At 41.8% G+C, this 24,359-nt stretch overlaps 1 protein-coding gene across 3 annotated transcripts in view; it reads right to left on the minus strand.

Annotated features, from left to right (window-relative positions):
* Positions 1-258: 258 nt before the first annotated feature.
* SLC25A21 (solute carrier family 25 member 21) overlaps positions 259-24,359 on the minus strand; it is a 445,093-nt gene continuing 420,992 nt past the window's right edge. For all 3 annotated transcript variants that reach the window (XM_019488793.2, XM_019488791.2, XM_059723062.1), the window contains 3 exons: positions 9,483-9,664; positions 8,606-8,658; positions 259-2,769 (listed from right to left, as the gene is read on the minus strand). In XM_019488793.2, coding sequence (XP_019344338.1) covers positions 2,708-2,769; positions 8,606-8,658; positions 9,483-9,664 — 297 coding nt within the window. In that variant the 3' untranslated portion in view covers positions 259-2,707. The remainder of the gene's footprint in view (positions 2,770-8,605; positions 8,659-9,482; positions 9,665-24,359) is intronic.

Here is a 24,359-nt window from a genome sequence, read left to right on the forward strand (position 1 = left end):
AAGAACTGGAATAAAATAACAAAATGGAACAGATCTCAATTTGTTGATTTTAGCTACTGAAGTGGTACAGGTTTGAGCTGTCAGTGTGGTCACATCAAGACAAAAGACACACTCTCTGTGCATGTCAGCACAGGAATCCTTGAAAATGCTGAGAATGCATTTCTTTTCTAATGTTTTTGCTTTTATAATACATTTTTAAGTACTATGACTCCAGAGTTTACATGTGAGCTGTCACTCAAAAATTATAATGTAGAAAGATATTGTTCTAGAATTTATTGAAGAGAAAGTTCAGTCATTATCTATGAGGAAGGACAAGTAAATTTATCCAGTGCCAGTACAGTCTATAGTGATACCATAAGTATTTCCCACACTTTCAAAATACATGTATACTTGTCAAAAAAAAAGTTTAGGTAGCTGGAATTATTTATTTGTAGAAGAAATACATATTTTCTAGTACTGAAAAAGACAACATGTTAACAACAACAGATTGGTGATATAGCATGTGAAACTAAACTTTGTCTTTAGTAAGCATGATGGAAATTCAGAGTATCATATTTCAAATGATGTAAAACAGATAATAGAACAATAACAAGTAGGAAAATAGATATGAAATATGGTCTATGTTTATAAAGAATATCTGGGAAAACAAACAAATGTAACAGTGCTCAGTATTTATAGAAATAAATGTTTCAGAAAGGCTTACGGTTATCTAATTAAGTCTGCACATATGACATCAGTATAGAACAGTATTCTTCCACCCAGGGTGGTCACAAAAGCCAATCAGGGTGGTCATGAGGTTTGAAAGTTTTATTATATTATGTAGGGTAAAAACATCTTTCTCCCACTCTCAACATACCCTTCCCTTTCAATGGCAAGGATCCTCCGAGAACTTGAAACATGCACGCATGTGCGCGCACACACACATATTATGCAGGGTGATTATTGTTATGCTTAACACATTTTTTACGCTTACATTTATAGTAAATGTAATAGGAAGGCATTAATTTTTTTGCTTTGAATAAAGGATTGCCAACCTAAAAAAAGCTGTGAAACACTGGTATAAAATATTCTTTTTTCCCCTTCTTGTTCCAATTTTTTAAATTTATTTATTTTTTTTATAACTGAAGGTTAAAAAAAAAGATTGGGGGTGGGGGGAGGAAAAAGTGTTAAGGTGAGACCTTGGTCCTGTTAAAATCCATGAAAATTCCATCATTTACTTTGACAAGACAGGGCTTCACCTCTGGAAATGCTCTTACCCAAAGAACCTTGTCTTCCTATATCCTCAGACCAACATGGCAGTTTTCAAATACAGGTTCAAAAACTGTGAAAACCTCACAGTTTTCAAATACAGGTTTTCCTTGCTTTATGCAGGTTCTGTATGTTCAAATTTGCTCTTATGTGATGACCCTTTTTATACCAAAAATTCATTATATGCAAGGTAAATTCACTCTTATGTGACTGGTGTGGTGGAAGTCCACAGTCAGCTGCGTTGTATAGTGCATTGTGGGAATGACATGCACCAAAATATAGTCTCCTGTGTGGATCTGTGCTCCTTGCTTGTTATCCGAGACACGTGTTTCTGTAGTTGGCATCCCCATTATGATAGTGCCCTGTGCTTGTGTGCACTGTCTGCTGTTGGTGAGTACCACAATTGTCTTGTAAAAGTGGTAGAAATGGGTCTGGGGGTCAGTATAGTTAAGGTCTTGGAACGTATGTATCCCTATTTGTTACATTGTAAAGTGGGTTCCCTTTATGCAAATTCCAGTTATGTGCCTTTTTCCAGGAACACGTGCAGCATAAACCGAGGGAAACCTGTATTCCTTCTGAGGCAGAGTTCAGTGGATTTATCTATGTGATTAACTCCTCACTAACTGGGTAAGTGCTTCACAGTCAGGTTCTTTATGACCCAAATGAATTAAACTTTCTTGCTTATTGAGTGTTTCCTTCAGTGACTGTTCTGAACTTTTATGCAAGGATGGAAATTCAGCTCAATTAAATTATATTTAGAATTTTTCTTTGACCTGGATAATGTTATATGTATAACTTAAAATATGTAGGGAGTTTGACAGTAGGATGTTATTTGAAGCAGAAGAATGATCCTGATGTTCTCTTTTGAATATAACTTGCAGACACTTCACAACATGTTCGGCTTGCATTAAAATTGTATGATTGGATCCAGGTTTTTTGTTAGCTAAGCCAGGTCCTCAATTATAAGTCTATGGAGCTATACCAATTTATGCCAGTTTAGGCTCTGACTCCATGTGATTAATGCATTTTTCCACTTCATTCCTTTGAAAGTCAATTGAAGTGATCACAAGTTAAAAAAATCAGTGCATTTACAATATGACACAATCAAGTGCCCATAACATTTAGTTTGTTCGTGAGATACTAACTTATTTCTACGTTTCCCTGATCTATTTCCTGAACAGTGAGGCCATGATTCAGCAAAGCACTTAAGCATAACAGCTGTATTACTCATGCATTCAAAACTGAGCATGTGCTTAAATGCATTGTTGGATCAGGGCCTGAAGGTCTAGTTCTGAAGTGATGAATCCTCTCCAGAGGGAACTGAGCACCTTGTAGCATGAAAGTCTCAATTATATTTTGCTTTAATTACTTAGATCCTTTAACCCTAACATGACCATAACATATTTTCAGCATGTCCATTATGTCAATGAGTACATGATTTTACACATACTACTTCCAATTACCAGTTTTCTTGAAGCCATGCATAAGCATACTCATAAACCAAGAGCATCACAGCACCACCTAAAAAAAAGGGCATTGTTTAATTGTGTTTAAAATTTAATACTATCATTATTTTATAAAACAAGTATAAAGTCATTTCAGGTGTAGTGAAATCGTAAATTGGAATATAGTGAAACTGGGTCAGTAGAATTCCCTGGATTCTATCAAACCACCAATTCTTAAACCATACACTATTTAATAGTTTAGAACAAAAAAAGTTCACATGAAAAGCTTGTATATTGCACCAAGATTCCTTTCAGCTTTAAGTGCATTTCTCTTATGTGTTCTGGTACTTCGTTCTAACATTTTCCTGCCAAATTTCTTGGAGGTTGTGTAACAAAAGTCAATAAACACACCACCCCTCTGGTAGAACCTGAAGTGTAATTAAGACTCAGCAATAAGAGAACTGAGGGAACAAGTATGTCCATGGGGGGGGGGGGGGGCAGGGGGGGGCACGGATCCAAAGGAGCTGCTTTGATGCAATCACACCTCCTCTTCAATTGCTGCCACTGGTGTAGGGAGGAAGGACCTGGGTCCTCATCAAAGGGACAGGGGCTGTGAGGAAGCTCTTATGGCTCCCTTGGGCTCTCTCCAACTCTGTGCTGACTAGACCTGTGGTGATGGTGATGGGGGATCAGGGACAGGTAGAGGCATAGCTCACCCTGGGCAGAGTGGGGTAAAGATCAGGGGGATATTATGTCAACAGCCGGACAATGGCAGTATTTGATAGGGGCATGAGCTCTGGCTGCTGCAGCTAGGGAGTGGTTGTAGCAGCTCCCATGGTGTGGTCTCCCCAAGGTCAGATGGTCTAGGACCCCTTCCAAATCAGCACATGGGGTTCACACCCTACTTACCTCCCCAATACAGTACTGTCCATTCCTTAGCTGTAGTAGCCAGAGCTCATGCCTGCACCAGTGCCAGAGTAGCAGTACCTAAAGTGCAGGGAGTCCACACTGTGACAGGTAACAATAAACACTGCTGCGCCTCTCTAGCTGTCAGCATAATATCCCCACTCCCCATCAGCACACTTCCCATGGTACAGAGCCTGTAGGATCTAGGTGAAGGAGAAGGGGAGTGGCAAGGAAATACAGGGCCTCCTCAACCTCGCACCATGAGGCAGGAAAGGGGATGCTACTTGCTCCCCCATCTATTGCCCCCACTCCTGTAGGGAGCCCCAGGGTGGCTGAGCTCAGGACTCTGCTTGGACTGGGGCAAGAAGCTCAGATCCCCTTTAGTAGGCCACTCTTCCCACATCAGCAGAGGTCAATGTGGATCCCTGCCTCCACGCCCCTGTTTCCAAGTCCTAGACCCCCCATGAGTATGCCCTCCCAAAAAGGGGCCATGTCTATTACTTAAACCTATTCCTAAATCTACACAATCAGTTCTGTTGTATATGACATTATTTCAAACACCAAGAACATCTACCTTGCAAGCTTTTAACAAAGGTTGATTTTCAAACAAATACACAAAACTGGCTATCATATTAAGAGGCTGCTACATTTAGATAATTTCAGAAGGTAACAGCCAAATTCTGCCTAATATGAACTAAGGTGACATGCTCTAATCTATGTGTCAGTGAAAGTGCAAGGGTACATGTGATTTTCTTCTTCACAGATTTTGTCTGTTGGATTAGATGGTACAACTATGCAGTCCCTCTCTGGAAAAGCTAGATACAGTAACTGCTGTTGAACTGGGGCAACCTTTTTGCTTACACTGGATTGCCAGGGTCCTTGAACAACCATAAGAAATGGCTAGTGAATCTTATCTGAAGAAACCCTGCTTACATATGGTGTATACTGACAACTATCTCCCTCTACTAAACAATAAAATATATTACATCTGCTCCTCAATCTTGTTTTGTTCAGATTCCTAGACCATCATGGCTGCAACAGCAACACTAGTGCACTAACAGCAGCTACCTGATGAAGTTTCACAGGTAGCCAGACAGAGCAAACAAAAAGTTTGCATAAGACTTCTCACAACAATTCACAGATGCACAGTCTGGCAGAAACAGCCTGAACTCAAACAAGGTCTGATTTCAAATAGTTCTTCAATTTGATTTGCTTGTATACCCCCCTTCCTGAAAACATTTGTGCTATAGGCAGAAGGAATTACCTTTCGTTTCATACTGAAAATAAAATTTATGAGACTATTAAGTTGTTAAGAATATGCCCAGCTGCTTTGTTGGTTCTGGGTCCAGAGTACTCAGTAGGATTGGTTCTGTTATTACAAAATCAATTGAGTTGGCTGGTACAGAGAAACAGGAATATGCCTTCTTTCTGCCTCCCATAAACTAGTTATATTGAAGGAAGAAAGCTCTGTGCTCTTGAGTTCTGCCTGTTTTCCTTGTGTCCCTGCTCTTGAAACTGAACGAAAACTAGGTAGAGTTCAGGTCTTAGTAGGAGTAAATAGTTTCATAAAGATTGACAGGAAAAATTCACATGGTATTTTATAATGCAAAATATCATATGTAAGCAAACAGTTGCTATTAAGAAACAGAGTCCTTATTATCTTTTAAACCATTGTGCTCTTGCCTATTGAGCCACCTACTCCACCTGGAAATACCATTTCACAGACATAAGATTTAGTTCCAATTTGTTCTGCATCCTCTGGATGCGTCTATACGAGACATGACTGTGCAGTCGTTACTACGTATTTATGTAGTCCTTGTATAAGCAAGTACTAAATAAGTGCGCAGTAACTGGAGTTACCACACAACAGTGCTGGCAAATGTCTTTTAGGTGATGCTATTATGCACTAGCCTAAAAATGTGTAGTAGTGTAGTAACACCGGCTGTACTGTCATGCACTACTGCTCGGTATTTGGCAGCCATTGTGCACTCAGGGTCTCATGTAGGCGTGCCCCCTATACAGATAAAAAGCTCTAGTAACACAGCCCAGGACTAATCAAAACCAGGTTGGAAAAAAGACTGGAAATCAAAAATGATTTAGCTCCAGTTGCCCAATTCCTCCACTTGGGACAGAGACCATAGTGAGAAGGGTAGAAGGGCAAAGGTTAAGTCACTATTCTAGAACAGGGGTACTCAACCTGTTGAGACTCAAAGTATGACTTGTTACTCAAGGTACCCCTCAGACTCAAGTTACCCCTGAGAAAATGCCAGACCTATTTCAGCCAGAGAGAAGTCCTTGTACAAAGGGTGTCCTTAGGGGGCTATTTATACTCACTTAGGGCACCATTCATGCCAGAGAGGCATAAAATGGCTGTGGCAGGGCACTGTTGTTGCCTGCCACTTTAAGGGCTGAGCCAAGCAGCCACCAGGTGCTTGATTGTGATGTCCATTTTAGATCTCTGGCCACATATATAAACTGAGCTGCAAGGTTGTATGCAACATCCTGGAGGTAAGGGCACGAGCTTAAGGGGATGGTTTGGAGGCTCCTGGTCCTTGGCATGACCTGAAACTGCACCCTGCCGGGAGAGGGTGGCCTGGTGGGGCTCTCAGTGGTGCAGGAGTCCCCAGGAAATACCAGGCTAGTTACCATCCCGGTAAAAGGTGGGTTGGGGCACCTTAATAATCCCAGCTCCCACAACTGGGTAGGTTATACCATAGTAGGGCCAAGAGAGCAAACTCAGGTTAGAGAATGAGCTAGAGGCTCAGAGGCCTGACTCAAAACACCCTCGACTGGTCAGTGCTGGGGCCAGGACCAGAAGGGTCAAAAGGGCCAGTTGACTACCACGAGGGACACCTAGAGTTAAGGGTCTGGGATTTCTGAGTGGTTTTGGAGGTGAGGCCAGGGCCCATATGTCCTGGGGGACCACGGGGAACCACGCCTGAGAGGGGGAAGAGTTCAGGGAGCTAGGCAGCCCAGAATGAGGGTGGAGTAGGCTGCCTGATTGGAGGGATCTGGTTGGGGTCCAGATTGGAGGATTCTTGGGGCCCACTGTGGGGCTGGTGATGTTGAGGACTGTGGATGCCATCTGGGAGGCTTAGGCTGCAGTGTAGGGGAGGTACAGAGCCGCAGATAATGACCCCTGGCATTGGGGCAAAAATGGGCAGCCTCCCACCTAATTAGCAACATAATTATGTATCATCAAGGTGTGGCAGGTGAGGAGGTAGGCCTAGAAACAGGTGGGCAGACCAATGGTAGACCGGCCCTGAGAATGCTCCCCTGTTACATTGGTGGATTGGCTAGGAAACATCAGCCTGACAGCTGAGCACAGTAGTACCTTCCCCCCTGTAGTGGTAGGGTTTGAGACCTTGATAGAGAATAGGGCATGGAGCCCAGAGTTATGGAGTCTAGTAGGGACAGTAGAAGGGCAGTCCCAGGGGTGCACTGAGAAGGGCCGAACTGTGAATAAACCTGAAGGCCAGTGCAAGGGCCAGCCCCGGCTGTGTAAGCACAAGAGCCAATTGCCCAGAAAGGGGCCAGTTGCTGGTGTATTAATAGAGGGCTGGAAGCCCAGGTTCCTGGGGGGTGATGTGAGTTTCTTAAGTGTGGGGAGGTGTGTGGCAGGGCACTGTTGGTGCCTGCCACTTTAAGGGCTGAGCCAAGCAGCCAGTTGGTGCTTGCTTGTGGTGGCCATTTTAGAATTGTAACAGGGTCTGTCTCGGAGCTAGTATACCATTGGCCTGCCCACCTGTTTCTGGGCCAACCGCCTGCCTCCTCACCTTGATGATACATAATTATGTTGGTAATTAGGTGGGAGGCTTTCTATTCTTGCCCCGATGCCAAGGGGCGCTATCTGTGGCTCTGTTCCTCCCCTACACCACTGCCCAAGCCTCGCAGATGGCACCCACAGTTAACACTGTCATCGGCACCACACTGGGCCCCAGAATCCTTCAGTCCAAACCCCAACCAGATCCCTCCGATCAGGCAGCCTACTCTGCCCTCATTCTGGGCTGCCTAGCTCCCTGAGCTCCTCCCCCTCTCAGGCGTGGTTGCCCCAGGACCTTTGGCCACACAGGCCTTGGCCTCACCTCCAAGCCCAGTTGGAAACCCCAGGTCCTCAGCTCCGGGCATCCCTTGTGGTGGGTGTGGTGGGCCCCTGGCCCTTTTGACCCTTCTGGTCCTGGCCCCAGCATTTCCCAGTCAAGGGTGTTTCAAGTCAGGCCTCTGAGCCTCTAGCCCACTCTCTATCCTGGGTCTGCCTTCTTGGCCCTACTATGGTGTAACCCACCCAGTTGTGGGGGCTGGGGTTATTAAGGCACCCCAACCCACCTTTCACCAGGGTGGTAACTGGCCTGGTACTTCCTGGGGACTCGTGCGCCACTGAGAGCCCCACCAGGCCACCCACTCCCAGCAGGGTGCAGTTTTAGGTCATGCCCAGGACTAGGAGCCTCCAAACCATCCCCTTAAGCTCCTGCCCTTACCTCCAGGATGTTGCATACAACCTTGCTGCCAGGGAATGTTTCTGCCTGGCCTGACAGCAGCAAACTGCTCTGTTTATATAGACAGGGCAGCCAGAGATCTAAAATGGCTACTGAAATCAAGCACCTGCTGGCTGCTTGGCTCAGCCCTTAAAGTGGCAGGCACCAACAGTGTCCTGCTACAATAGTTTTAGTGTATTGGGCTCTAAATATTACATGAAGCACAGCTTTCAAAAATGTTTAAATGGTGCCTGGAAGTTTTTCTGGAACATCTATTTGCATACATTCCCTACCCAGTTTGTTCACAAATTAGATCATTACATCCCCCAGCAATTCCCAAGGTTGTACATGCTTGCATATTCTTCTGTAGGCATATGTATCTTAATACATTTAAAATATTCAGTAAAATAAATTAATAATTCAAAGATTAAGGGAGAGATTTTGTGGCTTTTTAACAGAATTTCATTTGTTTTATAGGTAATTAGGGTTTATGATTAAATAAAAACACAGGACTCATGGACGAAACATTACCTGGGCCAAGCCTCATGATCTTGGGAACCAACCCTTTGTACAAAGCCAGAAATCTGTATTAGAAATAAAAATAATATAAAAGATTTGAAACAACATTTCTGCTTTAAAGAGTGTATAGAATGTTAGCATCTGCTGTGTAAGATGCTGGCTTAGCACTTACTGGAATATGTATAATTTCAAATAATTGCCTGTATCTGCATATTAACATTTTATGGAAGCAAATCACATGAGGAGAAGCTAACAATGAGTTGCAAAAGCTATGGTCTGATCCCATCCAATCAGAAACAGGACTTTAATCAGTGAGATGGTTTTACTTTCAAGACAAGTTTGCTAACAACAGCTGCATTACATGAACAAAATGACTGCTATAATTGAGTATCAAAGCTACAACTTGATCCTCTAGAAATATTTAAAAGATGGAGAAAAGTTATTGCCATAAAGTTCTGTGTCCAATTCGCTCATTTCAACAATCATTCTCAATGCATAGAAACCTACATAAGTTACAAGTAGAGAGTTTAACTGAGAAATATGCTATTTTTCTACTCACATTTTGTATCTGCAGACTGAAGGGTTAATTTTAATGTTACCAAGCATAAATGTTGTATTTCGGATATATATTGGGCATTTGTTTGTAAAATATACATTTTAACAACACATCATCATAAACTTCCAGATATTAAAAAGGTCAGATTAAGTAGAAAGAGGTTTTTTGGTCATTTTAAAATGCACTTTGAAATATTACATTTCATGTTCATGCTACATGAGTTCAGGGTGGCTTTATGGCCCTCAACAGATCTGACATATAACAACATGATTTTATGGACCTATATGAACTAAAACAAAGGCCTGACTATGATTTAGAATAAGAATGTTTTACCCTTCTTCTTTATAGACCGTTGCCATAGTTTTAAAACAGGTTCTGTACTTGGTCTCTCCAGGAATGGGTTGTGGCCCTTGAATCCTACTTTTTGCAACATCAAAAGGGATATTAATAATTGAGGCAATTGTTCCTGAAACTAGCCCAATTCCAAATTTTCTCAAAAACTCCAAAGTGGGATCCTAAAAAGAAAAAAAGAAGAATGAACAGGGAAACGGAAGCACCTAAATAGGTTAAACACTATAAAGTAATATGCATTTAATCAGAAAACTCACACAACATGACACACTCACATTATTGTAGCGGACACATTAAGATTTCCTATGCTGGAACTTGTTTTCTTGACAATCCTATTGGCTATGTTTTTACACATGGTCTAAATTGCTGAAGTACACATTTCCTCACACAGGATTTATAAACACAGTTCATAAAGAAAGACTGGTATGGCATATGGGGATGATTTGTATAATTGGGCTTCACAATGTACTTAGTATTACTGTATCAAAACAGGAGAAATCCAAGCACACTATTAGCTAATTGGCCAGAATATTTTACAAATGACAGCAACTTCCACCATGAAGCCTACTAAAATGCTCATTTGTGTGCTAGACCCCCAAATGTTAAATTAAATAAAGGCTAATCTCAGTCTGCAGCCATTCCCCTCCAGGTTTTTTACATTTATTTTCACATGTAGCTGATCCACTGTACTAAGAAGTGCTAGCTTCCTGTTATTAACAATCCAACTTGGTGCAACTGCAAAACAGCCTTCCACATTCTGTGCATTATAAACAGTAGTAACTCACTGAGCTAATTGGCTGAAGAATTTACAACACATTGTTTCTGAACCCTATTTCATGGTAAAAGCTAGAAACAGGTTATAAACCTGATCTTAAAAACATTTTGCTCTTTCTGTTTGAATCTTGACAATCCAGTTGTATTTTATTTGATCCCTTTAGAAATCCTTTTTGTCTTGGCATTCTATGTGACATCAAAGCACTCAAAATTTATTCGGGAGTCAAACATTCTTTAACAAAGTCTAATCCCATTTCTGTGAACAGTGGAAGTCACAGCGAACTCTGTCATAATGAATTTCCTAGGCTATTCATATTTTTATGCCTCTGTTTTCTACACCAACAGAAAACTGTTCCTTTTATTTGGCACAATGCACTATATACCTGGCATGCCTTAGGGAATGTTTTGCAAGAAGGCACTTTAAATATAACAAATCATCAGTAAAAGAAGAAGGGATCATACTACATCATACTTTCAGCTCAATATTAGAAAATAAGTAATCAGAAATAGCCTACTTTTAATCTCTGTTTTCAGAGCTCTTATATTTTGACTCCAAATAGGAAGGGCCAGTAGGTTTTCCTTTACTGCTTTTCAACAAGGAACTTAAGTTAAAACTTCCATGATATTCACTGGATAAATGCAGTGGGTTGTACGTTTACAGAGAGTTTAAAGTCAACAGGGTGCTTAATATTACTTACAGAAAAGGTAATGCTGTGGTTTAATAATGGACAAGATATTCTCAGAGAACACTCTTTTAACTAGGAATAAAATAGCCTTTGATGTAATTAAACATCACATAATATTATTACCAAAATGTGTAGCAGAAAATTGCTGTCTGTACCGTAGTACATGAAGATCCACATAGCTTGGATGCAATTATGATTTGCAGAGGAATCCTACAAAACTTCACGTTTGACAAAGCCTTTAGAGCCAATCTGTGGTGAAGTGTTACAAATGGAACAGTGGTACTCTGGGATCTAGAATGGTCTGAAACCCCTTTCATATGTGGTTTGAGGTAGGGGTTTACTATGTGTTTATACCGCAATAAGCAGTATGGGTTGGCCTGTAGGTGCAAGGAAGAAAGAGAGAAATAATACTTATACTTTAAACACTGAACCCTCAGCCCAAGTGCATGTGTGCTAACACCTAGCAAATCTGTCTTTGAAATGTTGAGCATTCCTATGTGTTTTGCAGTGCTTCAAATCTCAGGGTCTCCTGCTTTGGAACTGAAAGTGCCACAAGGAGTTTGGGCACCAGAGTGCAGCATCAACTCAAGTTCTATTGAAATATGACATTTTATGACAAAAGAAGTGTCCACCTGTAGCATTGACCAATGTAAGTACAGATAAGTTAAACCTGATTTAGTTATTCCTGTTCCAGTTTCGTGAGAAAAACTGTAAGTACGGCAGAGTGTTTAACCCTTTCAAAATATGCCAGCCTGATCACACAAACTATAGTAGACATTAGTTTCTCCTAACTTTTCTTCTTTATTTTATTATAGGATTTTATATTGGATCCCTCACCATTATATTTGGATTATTAAAAAACACAATTGTTAAAAATATGAATAAAGTTTCATTTTTAAAGCAAACACTAGAGGGTTTTTGTCTGGGGAAACTGTCTTCAGGAAGAAGAGGGATGAGAGAGAGATTCCTAAATAATATTAAATGTCAGTCAATAAAGCAAAAAGAACAATGGCTGCATATCACACAGGTGATACTAGGAAATGATATTTCTTTTGTCTTAAAATCTTTCCCTTTCCTGTTACTGTCAGATTTCATGAAGAAGCCTGTGGCATAGTGAAATGTGGTGGGAGAAGAAAAATACAGGAACAAAACTATACCACCTGCTATCAAAAGATCAGTTATTGTCACCTACTTGTCCTTAACTTCTGTGGCATTCAGTTGGCACTATGATGTAAAGTGGGACCACTGAGAAAGCATGGCTGGTGTCGACTTCAAATGGTTTTTTTTTTGGGTGTATCCTGGAGACATGTTACCAATTTACTCATTTGAGAGCAATTTCTTGCTGTGTTGGACAGCTGAATTGGTGGTCCCCACACCTTTACAGTAACCTCTAGAAACACAGTTGGGGTAAGTGAGAAGGGCACCAGCTGCAGGTGCCCTCTTAGAGGGAGCACAAAAATAGAGGCTCTCCAGGGAGCCTATGGTGCTGCAGCAGCAGCAGCAGCCCTGCTGAGCCAAGTGCAGCAATAGCCAGGGCTAGGCACACCACACCGCACTAGTTGCAGCAAGTAACAGTAACTCCCCCTGTCCTCTCACTCCCCACCCACAACCAGGTTTAGCTCAGGTCTTGCTCCACCCCTCACAGCAGGGTTTTGCTCAGGGGGCAAAACATGCTAGTTAAGCCTCTGAACCTCTTTGCAATAGCACTCATTGCACTTGATGTTTTCCATTCCATGAACACCACAAAAAAGGAAAAGAAAAAGAAAAAACAGGCAAACCCTAGCAGCACTTTGGGTTAGCATCATTAAAGTACATCAGCTTCTGTTGGCAGCAGCACACAAAGGAGAAGTATGCAAGAAGTATCATGTCTGGGTACCCACCCCAAAACCCTATGCACCTATTTTACAGATGAGTTAACTGAGAGCAGCCTTTACTGTGAATCTTGTAGTGATAAAAGTTATAATGTAGAGAAACTCACTAATTTAGGAGAGTTTGGGATTAGGGAATGGTCTTTCAGTTAGTGAGAAAGAGCAAGAGAAACCAAGGGGCTGCATAGGTTGCCTACTTCTCTACAATAAAGTTCATATGGTTGGCAGCATAGCAGAGAAATTTTATATAGATAAAGTAGAATCAAGCAAAATCAATGAGAGGAACTAGATTTTGCCAGTGTAAATGCAAGGAACAAGAGTTTAATTAAAATGAAAACTGCAACTCAGGTTAATATCTTATCAGAGCATGAACACAGAAAATTAAAATTGAGAGCAAAAGCAAGTTCAATAAACATCAAAATAACTGGCTATTCAGAAGCAGGCAAAGCCTAGCAGTCCATTACCAGTGAAAGGGAAATACATTACTAGCATCCAATATAAAATGAGAGTATACAAATTCCCATTCTTTGAGGTATCTAGGGACATTATACCAGTTTTGGTGTCACCGAGATTTCACCCTCTTGTGAAAAACTTTAATCTCATTAAACTTGTGCTTGCAGTACAAGAAGACTCAACATACATGCCTCCTGACAGTCCTCTTGGCTGTCACAGCCAAAATCTGGACAGTTTGCTCAGGAAGAAGCCAAGTGTTGCAGAACACAAGAAGCACCCCTGTCCTTATGGGAAGAAATGTACCTATGGACACAAATGCAAATACTATTCCATAGAAAGAGGAAATCAGTCTCAGCAGTCTATAGCTAATGAACTTTGCGTTATGTGTAGAAGTACAGCTGCCAAAAGTGCATGTCAGTTGGATCCCAGTAAAAACTTCAAGTCTATTAAGACTTGGGGGGAAAAGCTTCCCACAAAAAAACAAATCAGAAAGTGGATCTGATACTTCATCAGTCTGGGAATAAAATGAAACCTTCTGAAAGACTCACTGGGATTTGTTAAAAGAATTGCAGAAAAGGTGGAACAGGAAAGTACATTCCATTTGTAACATGTCCAGAGTGCCATTTGTAAGATGTCTGGAGTGACATGTTAGTAACTTTCCCTCTGTAACACAAACATTGATTTTTGTGTTAGTTGATTTTTTATTTATTAAGACAGAAAATATAGCAATAAACGTTATCATTTAGAGACACTCCCTGATTTAGAAGAGTTGAGAATTGGGAGATGGTCCTTCAGGTTATAGCTGCTAATTAGTGAAAGAGAGACCAACGGTCTGCAGAGGTTGCCTACTGCTCCATAATGAAGTTTATTGCTTGGTTCTTCTCATTCACATATGCCTGTGTTTACTGAGCCTGGTGGTCACTACAAGTCTGGAGTAAGGCTTGAATTCATGGTGCTGGAGCTCTGGTCAGCACCTTGACCAACTGCTATGGCACCTCCTCACTACCACAGACTACCCAAAAACAAACCAAAGTAGAAGCAGCATTAAGAAATAGTCATTTTCACCCATATTCTTCTTGTTTTCTTGACCTGAGAGAAAGAATAAGAAGTTGCATCTCACTGTGTTCTATATGATAAACAAGGTCCTTTTTGGCTGTATCTTTTTTTGAACACACTGGTATTTATTTCAGGTTGCACTTGCTTCTTCTCCAGATCTGAAGGACACTTTGTGCCAAAAGGTTTGTCTAACATCTCTCCCAACTATACAATTGGTCCAATAAAAGATATCAGCAAACAGACCTTGCTTCTCACTTATGTCCTGGACCACCAATCGTACTACAGTTTGTTCCGAGACATTTGTGGGAATATGTAGATTTTATTTCCTAAATACATGATGAATACCTAAAAATTCTTCTTAAATTATATGCTGGTAGACTCCTCCTTTTTCTTCTTGTTACTGGCAATAAAAGAATATAATAAAAATAGCACATTCATGTTCTTATTTTTTATAAGTAAGCCTAGGAGTTCCACTTTCCTAAAATGAGTGTCTGTTCTTTTCTGCCCGGACTCTGGGCAGAAGCTGCCCAGAGGCAGGGTCAACTGTGGCATGCTTAGGAAAATGGCCTTGCAAGCCATGCTCTGGCACCTGTACTGGGGGTTGCTGATCCCCCTTCTACATAATCAAAGGATCAGGTGATAGAGTAGCACAGTGAATCATGCCATGCTTGCTCCACACACATGGCCTCCCGGCATGGATATAAAGTAACCACCTCAGTGTACTGCATGGTACCTGCTAGGGGTGTGTGAAACAGGCTGTATTCGATTTGGGTTTGGATTTGGCCTGAATCGGGGATAGTGATTTGATTAGTTGATTCAGATCACTGTCCCCGATTCAATTCATTCGAATTAAATCTGAAGATTCGATGCTGATTCAGAGATTCATCGATTTGGCCATAGAAACAGCTTTAAATGTTTTTTCTACTTTTCTACGGCTCATGAACACTGTGATGCTGGGGCAGATGGAGCATCTCACAGGACTATGGGGGGCCTCCCCGCATGCTTGGTGGTGAACCCGGAAGTGGACCAGGAGTACTTCCGGCCCACTTCCAGGTCCACCGGGGACCACACAGGGGGGCCCCTCTGCACCTTCTCCGGCTCAGTGATCAGCCACAGGGAGACTTTGGGTGCCCCCCCCAGAACCAGGAGGCACAAGTCACTGAGCCGGGGGAAGGTACAGGGGGCCCCCCAGCATGCTCCCTGGCGGACCTGGAAATGGACGGGAAGTTCTTCTGGTCCGTTTCTGGGTCTGCTGCTGAGCATGCTAGGGAGCCCCCTGTGCTCCTGTGGGACACTCCATCTACACCAGCATCTCAGCATTCATGAGCCACCTGGTACCTTGTGGTATGTAGAAAAAACATTTAAAGTTGTGTCTATGTCCAAATTGCTGAATCTTTCCGAATCTCTCCAATCGATTCGGAGGGTCCCAATTCAATTTGGAGAGATTAATGGGTCTCTTGATTTAATTAGGATTTGGAGATTCAGCCACTGAATCAGGCCAAATATCTGCCAAATTGAATCAGGGACCAAAGCTTTGCACAGCCCTAGTACATACCTTTTAACCCCAGTGTGTTAAGAGAACAATATTATTGGTGCATGCCCAGCATTGTGTTAAAATAGCTACATTACATTTTTTTTGGAGGTAATACACACAGGGCAGGAGGCGTATGCTTCACTGTGGTGCTAGGGCTGTGCAAAGCTTTGGTCGAATCTCTGAATCTGAACTGAATCAGGAGACCCTTTAACTCTCTGAATCGAATCAGAACCATCTGAATTGATTCAGAGAGATTCAGAAAGATTCGATGATTTGGACATAGACACAGCTTTAAATGTTTTTTTCTACATACCTCAAGGTACCATGTGGCTTGTTAATGCTGAGATGGTGGGGCAGATGGAGCATCCCACAGGAGGGTTGGGGAGGGGTCCCCAGCATGCTTGGCAGCAGATCCAGAAGTGGACCAGAAGCACTTCCAGTCCACTTCTGGGACTGCATCAGGGGCCCCCCTCTGTGCTCCCCCAGCTCAGCAACTGGTGCCTCCTGGGTCTGAGGGGTCACCCGGGGTCCCCCTGTGGCCATTTGCCAAGCCAGGGAGGCATGGCGGGGGGGCCCACATGTTCCCTGGTGGACCCAGAAGTGGCCCGGAAGTACTTCCAGTCCATTTCTGGGTTCGCCTCCAAGCGCATCCCCCCCCCCCCAATGCTCCTGTGGGTTGCTTCATCTGCCCCACCACTGCAGCATTTACGAGCCATGCCTGGTACCTCAAGGTATGTAGAAAAAACATTTAAAGCTGTGTCTATGGTTGAATCACTGATTCTCTGAATTAGCATTGAATCTTCAGATTCAGATTCGGATGAATCGAATTGGGACAGTGATCCAAATCAACTAATTGAATCATTGTCCCCAATCCGGGCCAAATCCAAATCCAAATTGAATACGACCCGTTTTGCACACCCCTACTGCGCAGTACCTGCCAGTACTGCATAGTCCCAGAAGTACACAGTTATTTTTAGATGCTACGGTGATGTAGCGTCTCGTGTAGATGTGCCCAGAGTATGGTAAAACAAAACAGACAAAATCCTTCCCTACATTCAGATTACCATCTAGTCCTCATACAATTCCTGTGAAAATCTCCCAGGGTCAAGTTCTCTTAAGTCACAGCTATCTACCTCAACTGGGATTGGGGGATCAGATCCCACTGCACCTTTAAATGAACATGTGCCAAGGGCCTCTATGTCTTGCTATCACCTCACATCTTTTGTAGCCTCTTCAGTATCTTTGCTATGTGACTAGCACAATGGTGCCTTCACGTTCATGAGGGACAAAGGTGCTATTGAAAGAAGAAGAAAAGAATAACAACAATATTCTCATGAAAAATGCTTCATAACATATGAACTTCTAGCTTTGTTAGACTCAAGGTATCCCATGTCAGATTCAAGCATCCCTTAGAAAATGCCAGCTTTTAGCTTTCACTTTTTTTTTCATTATGTAAAAACAATAGAGAAATTCTCAGACGGACTGCAATACATCAGAATATTTTTTGGCACTATGGGCTCCTATTTAAAATCTCTGGATTTATCTTGTGAATCATGTGTAGGTAGGTGTATGCACATCTAAAAGTGCTAATACTGAGTGGCATACCCTGGTACCCTTAAAAGGATCTTGTTGAGATCTGGTTGAGAGTCACTGTCCTACAGTGCTTCCTACTGAACTTTTTACTGGCAGAACTGCATCTTGTTACATTTGTACCAGTTCTGAAAGCTTATTTAATACAGCCTCATTGCAATAGATGCTCATTTACAAAATTATGAGATTACTTGTAAAATACCTAAATACGCAAGCAGATGCACAAAAAGCTTTGGAGTGAACATACTGCAGAAACAAAACTGTTGTCACAGTCCTTGGAGTGACATTGTCACTTGCTTCTGTGGTGTACATCTGCAGCCTGTTGATAGTCCATTCAGTGTGATTTGTTTTTCAGCTATGGGAGTGACCCTGAATGCAAACTACATTCATTTTTATCCACATTTGCTAATAATTCAATCTGTTTCTTTATTTAACAATGTAATTATAGTAATTCATTTGTTATTTGAATTACTGCAGTTCCAAAGAGCGTTAGTCTCAGACTAGAATTCATTGTATAAAACCCCTTTACAAATGTAGAAAAAAGGTAGATCTTGTACCAAAGACCTGTAAGCCCCTGTGCTAGAATGCAGGGGGAACCTGCAGCTCCCCCCAGTGGTGGCAAGGGCCCATTGCAGGGCTGCAAGGAACTGGGTGCAAATCTGCTCCCTAATCCCTGCATGTGCAGACGCCTGCCTAAAAACACTTACTCCAGTTTAGCTTCCACCAGAGTAAATCTGGGCCACAGTAAATGTGTGTGTAAACATGCTCTATGAGTAGCAATGCCTGAAGTGGGCTGTGAAGAGCAATAGTTGAAAGTCCAGGAACACCATCCCCTAACTCTGCAGCCCAGAGAGGTGGAAATTGTAGAGAACTATGCTCAGCAGTAGGAGAATGAAACAGAACTCTACAACTGGCTTGCTTGCAAATAAGATTAAGGAAGCTGATGGATAAGTTTATGTAGGGGATAGGATGACAGAAAAAGGGTGTTCTGGCTTTCTAGTTAGGGTATATGATGTGCGAAGATGCACTTGTTGTCCCCAGTGGGCGGTGCAGAGTGGAGGGTGTTCAGTTTTTTCCTATGCTTCTTTGTAGGTTGCCACATGATACTGGAGAGGAATTTTCACCCCTCTTGTTGCTACATCTGCCAGGATTTTGTTTTTTGCTGGTGGTGGTGTATGTGTCTATGTGTAGGGGGTCGGGGAGTGGGGATTGTAGATTTTGCTTTCTTTGGCTTTCCATGGAAGTTTCTCTGCTCAGGGTCAGACTGATTACCACATTTGGGATTAGGAAGGAATTTTTCCTCATGGTCAGACTGGAAAGGACTGGTGGGGGAGCGTGTTTTGCCTTTCTCTGTGGTAGGTGACGTGATCCTCTACTTTGGATCTCTTGAGTATTTTAACAAACTACTTATGTCCTTGCAGTGACAGGACACTGACAGTGCTTTTGCTCCCCTGTAGGCATTGTGTCTGGTAGTTGTGCAAGAGGTTTGTTCATGAAGACTGGTTACAAACACTGGCATAGGATAGAGATGATTTTGCCTTGAGCAGGGGATTGGACTAGATGACCTCCTGAGATCCCTTCCAGACCTACTTTTATATTAGTCTATGATTCTCAGCATAAAACAAGAGATAACAAATGGATATAGAAAGATGGACGGATTGAGAAAAATAAGGAAAAATGAGAAAGTGCTGGTTAACACGACTGGCAGAAAAATCAGCATATGAGCCTAATCATTTTCAAGTCTCTTGTAGACATCATCACAATGAAGAGTTTTAAGGAGGGAACTGAAGGAGAACAGTAAATTAACTTAGGGCATGTTTACTGGGAGCATCTCTCAAGTGCAAGGGGTGGCACAGGAGAAAGCACAATGTTATCAAAATTTAACAACTCAGCAATGGAGGGTGGCCTTATAAACTACTAACGGTAGGATCTGACCTCAAAATAGTGAAAAAGATAGGAGAGGTAGAGAATGAACAGACTGTTAGGAGCCTTAAAAAGAAAGACAGTCAGCTTATATTTGATGTGGTAGAAAGGGGAAACCAGTGGAGAAATGAAAAATGATAGGTTAGGAAAGTAATATTTTCAGCAGTATTCTCAACAGATCTAGGCGGGCCAAGACGGCATTTGCCAAGACTAAAAGAAAGGAAATTAAATATTTCAGGAGAGAGACAAGCTTGTAGGAGATTTTAATCTGTATGTGTATTGATAGGAAAGACCATATTTTACAGATACTAGGCAGAAAGAATCTGCAAGACTGAGAGACAGCCTGGACATGAAGCCTCATAGAGAGGTTTGAATTGAAGATGATGCCTAGGTTATGGAACTCATTAACAGGCAGGATAGTGATGTTGCCCACAGGGAACAGGGAAAGTTGTAGTGGTCGTGGGGGAAACTAAGAACTCTCTTTTAGCTATGTTGAATTTAAGATAATAGCAAGACATCCAGGAGGAGATGTTAGTGAGAGACACCAAGATTTTAACATGGACAGAAAGAGGCAAGTCTGGAACACAGAGACTAGTCTGAATCATCATATAGAGAAGGCAGCTGATTTTGTGTTTTCAGCTGAGATTACTCCGATTTCAGAAACTCAGAGATACATAGTAAAGGAAGGTAGTACAGGAATGAAAAAGAGAAGACAAGAGCACAGAAAATGCACTGTCCTACCCACCCAGCTGCCAAAAGTTTCCTGTATACTGCTTCATGACACTCATCCAAACCATCCTCCCTGAACCACCAGGACAAATATCATGTTTTTCACATGTTGTACAGAAAAAGCTCTGTTATCCAGCACCCATGGGGAATGGGGGGTGCCGGATAACCATACATGCCAGTTACCTAAGAGGCGTCTTTGCCTGGTCAGGCCACCACTTCTCCCGCTGCATCCGGTGTGCCAGGCTTTCACTCCCTGGTGTCAGTGTGCTGAGGGACAGGGAGGGGGGGCCCTGCACAGGCTGCTTTGCCCTGGGCCATGGCCCAAAGTGGGACTTGGTGAAACTGAAATTGGGACTTCCAGTTTTGCTTTTGCCACATCAACCAGCATACCAGTTAATAGAGCATACCAGTTAATGAAATGCTGGGTAACACGGCTTTTACTGGATCTTGTTACTCAACCCTCACCTCCTAAAACTGTCAGTACCCTCTGGCCACATCTAAACGAGTGCAGCCATGCAGTATGTGGCACCACAGACATGGCTTCCATGCCAAAAGTCTGCTCTGTGCAGTTAGAAAGTGGGGACAACATAACAAAAGGGACTTTAATCATAATTTGCTTGAGGTTTATTTGCGGGGGGGGGAAGGAGTGCAATTTTTCACTCTTCTGTAACTTCACTCTCCTCCTTCCCCTATGACTTACCTCATTGACTGTACGGAAACAGAAGGAAGCAGAACGGGAGCAACCAAGGTAGCAGCACTATTCTAGCTATACTCTTCCTACTCAGTATAGCATACACTGATAGGGAAAGGGTGAATAGCTGAAGCTTTTTACAGGCTGCTGCTGCCACCACACCTCACAGGACACCCCATCTTAAAGAGTCCTGGTTAAGGAGAACAGGTAATAACCATTAGGGCTGTGCGAAGCTTTAGTCACTGATTTGATTCGGCATTGATTCGGCCCAATTTGGTGACCAAATCTCTGAATCCAAATCGAATTAGGAGACCTTTTAATCTCTCTGAATCAAATTGGAACCCGCCGAATTGATTCAGAGAGATTCAGAAAGATTTGATGATTCGGACATAGACACAGCTTTAAATGTTTTTTCTACATAGCTCAAGGTACCAGGAGGCTTGTGAATGCTGAGATGCTGGGGCAGATGCAGCATCCCACAGGATTGCGGGGAGGGGGTCCCCACCGCACTCAGCAGCAGACCCAGAAGTGGACCAAAAGCACTTCTGGTCCACTTCCAGGTCTGCCAGGGAGCATGCTGGGGTAGCCCCCCATGCCCCTCTGGCTCGGTGACTGGTGCCTCCTGAGTCTGGGGGGGTCATATGGGGTTGCCCCACAGCCAATCGCTGAACCAGGGAAGGTGCAGGGGGCCCCCTCTGTGCACTCGGCAGCGGACCCAGAAGTGGACTGGAAGTACTTCTGGGTTCACTGCTGAGCATGTGGGGGTGGGGGGGGCAACTGGTCACTCGGGCTGGGGAGTCAAAGACAGCTGGACATGATACTGGCCACTTCACTCCCCTTGTGTGGCACAGGCTATAAAAACTGTTGTGCTTTAATCATGCAAGGCCAATGGGCTGTGAAGGCTAGATGGACCTTTTATCTTTTTATTTTTAATCTACTCTAAGCTTCTCAATCATCTTATATGACTTTTCTTGACCCAGCAAGAATTTGTACACACAAAATGTCCAGGGTCACAGTACAACTGAAAAAAAAAATCCCTGGCATAGTTTTGTATGACATTTATAACTTTAAACTGTTCTAATTTATAACACATATATGTGTGACATTTACTGTCTTCCAAATCACACAGTGTTTTTGGTATGTGTCTTTTCTTCTTTGCCTATACATGTTGGGGCCTTTCTGAAACACATTACTTCGCTCATTGGCTCCTATGCTTAGGTGCAAGAGCCCCTTTAATAGGTGACACAGCATACATTTACAGCTGTTGGGAGGGTCAATACGTGACCGGAAATGTGTCTTGCAGGTGGCTGATTTTCACTAGAGGTCTTATTATGGAAAAGTTAGGAAATCTTGTGTTGTTTAGGTGGGTGATTCCACTAGGAGGTGGTAGCGGGTGAAGGTTTTAATGGTGTTTTGAAACTCGCCTTTGGCATTACATCTAACTTTGATAAAAAAGAGCAAAGTGAAAGCTATCAGATGTATGTGCAATGTGCTATAAAACATGTGCTCTAAAACGAAGGTAATATAACTTCCAGACTAATTTGATTGCTAGTGCAGATGCATGGCAGCCAGCGCTCTATGGCTGATACATTAGCAGTGAATGAAACAAGTCTGGTTTATTCTATGTTTAGTAAACAGAGCATGAGGTTGGTTGTAAATGGTCTGTTTAGCAGAATAGATTGAACATATGAAAAAATTATTCACTATTTGAACACTTAAAACCCACACGTCATTTATATCATTCAGGCACTCAACATAAAAGGTTTATTGTTTTTGGCAAAATAAGCTACAAACATCCTTAATTGGGATGCAAATTTAATGCACAGTTTAACACTGTTGACAGCTAAAAGACTCATATGGACATTTCAATACATTTTTCCACTTACATTACAGATGGCAAGGAGCAGATATATAGTCGAGAGCCAAAACTATTTAAAAAGTGTAACATTTTTATTTCACAATTTTATATGCTTGTCAATATTATAGGACTGACTTTGAGTTTTCCTTCTCTTGAGAAGTGTGTGAAATGAAGAAATTAGTTTTTGTAATGAAATCAAGTATGTGAAGATACTTGAACAGTCTAATCCTTTTAGCTCTAACTGTAAACTATTTTTTCTATCAAGTCCAAGTTAGAGGTTTGTAGTTGTTAGCTTCTCTTGCTTTCCCATTTAAGAAAATGAATTAGATTACCAATAATAAGGAATTATTGAATATTTTTGTTCTCCAGCCACTGAAGTAGAGCTTAGAGTTCAAGACAATGTGAAATGTCTTTCTGGCTTACACCAGATATGTTAGGCCTCATCTATTTCCATTAAGACATATGGAAAGATTCTCATTAACTCTAAAGATAGTTGGATTAAGCCTGTTGTGGTCCAGCTTTGTGCAAATTTCTCTATCATTTGCAGTTAACACAATCTAATCCTAACCATCTACACCTTTGATGAAACAATGTGGCATCATGTACATTTGGAACATCTGAGTAGAACTAAATTAATTTACCTTTTATTTTGCTGATTATTTTAAATCTATGGTTCCAGGGCTGACCAGCTCACTGGATCATATAAACGCTATGATAACTCCTCTCACTCCCCTTAAGTATGTCCCTGAATTTGGTCTCATAATGGATCGAGTGATTACTAAGAATTTATTTTTGTGTAAAAGACACTGAGTCATGGTTATGCCAAATCCTATCACAATTTCTTGACTCTCATGCCCAAACAGTTCATTATTTCCTCAAAAAAATCTCCTTTTTATATTCAGAAATGTATAGCACTATATAATCACATAAGCTCATAAACAGTATCATGGAAAATATATATCTAAATAGCCACTAGCCACATAGCATTTCTTACCTTTTTTCATCTAATCTAAATAGGTTTAGTTTTAATCTAAGTGCTAACGTATGCATGTGCTTTGAGCTTTCTTAACACATTTTGAATGTGTACTATCAGAAATTAAAAATAACCTAAAAGGAACTTGTAGAAACTTGCATGTTAGCTGCTATTGAACTGTTTGATTTATGATAAGAATTTGCAAATAAGTAAATGGAGATTTTCTTCATTTATATTCCTATTGCCAACAAAATTATGAGGCTACTTCAAATACAGAAAGGGGATCAACAAGAGACACTTCCATGTAGTGATCTCTGGCAACGTCTCTGATGGCCAAGAGCTCCCGAATCAACAAAAAAGCCAAAGTATACAAAGATAAAGATACAGACCCCATTTTGTCATATGAAAGAAGAAAGTACAGAAAGAAGGCATTGCTTCATCTGGGAATAAAAACTGATACCTTTTGATGTAAATTACAGCTTCTTGTATGAACATCACCAGCTATTACACCTATGATAGTTTAAGCTGTCATTGTTGTAGCATTACATTAGTTGTCTTAGTATAGTACTGGAGCCATTAATAAACCATTACTCATTGCTTGTACAACTCTTTAGGAAGTTCCTGGAACTCTCATTCTTTCACTAGCACATTTTCTTTTTGTTGCATCATCAGAAGCCTTCAAGGCTGCTTAAAGAAAATTGTTTTATGTGCAGTTCCAACTACA

Source organism: Alligator mississippiensis, chromosome 2, assembly GCF_030867095.1.
Source record: "Alligator mississippiensis isolate rAllMis1 chromosome 2, rAllMis1, whole genome shotgun sequence".
NCBI classification, from domain to species: domain Eukaryota; kingdom Metazoa; phylum Chordata; order Crocodylia; family Alligatoridae; genus Alligator; species Alligator mississippiensis.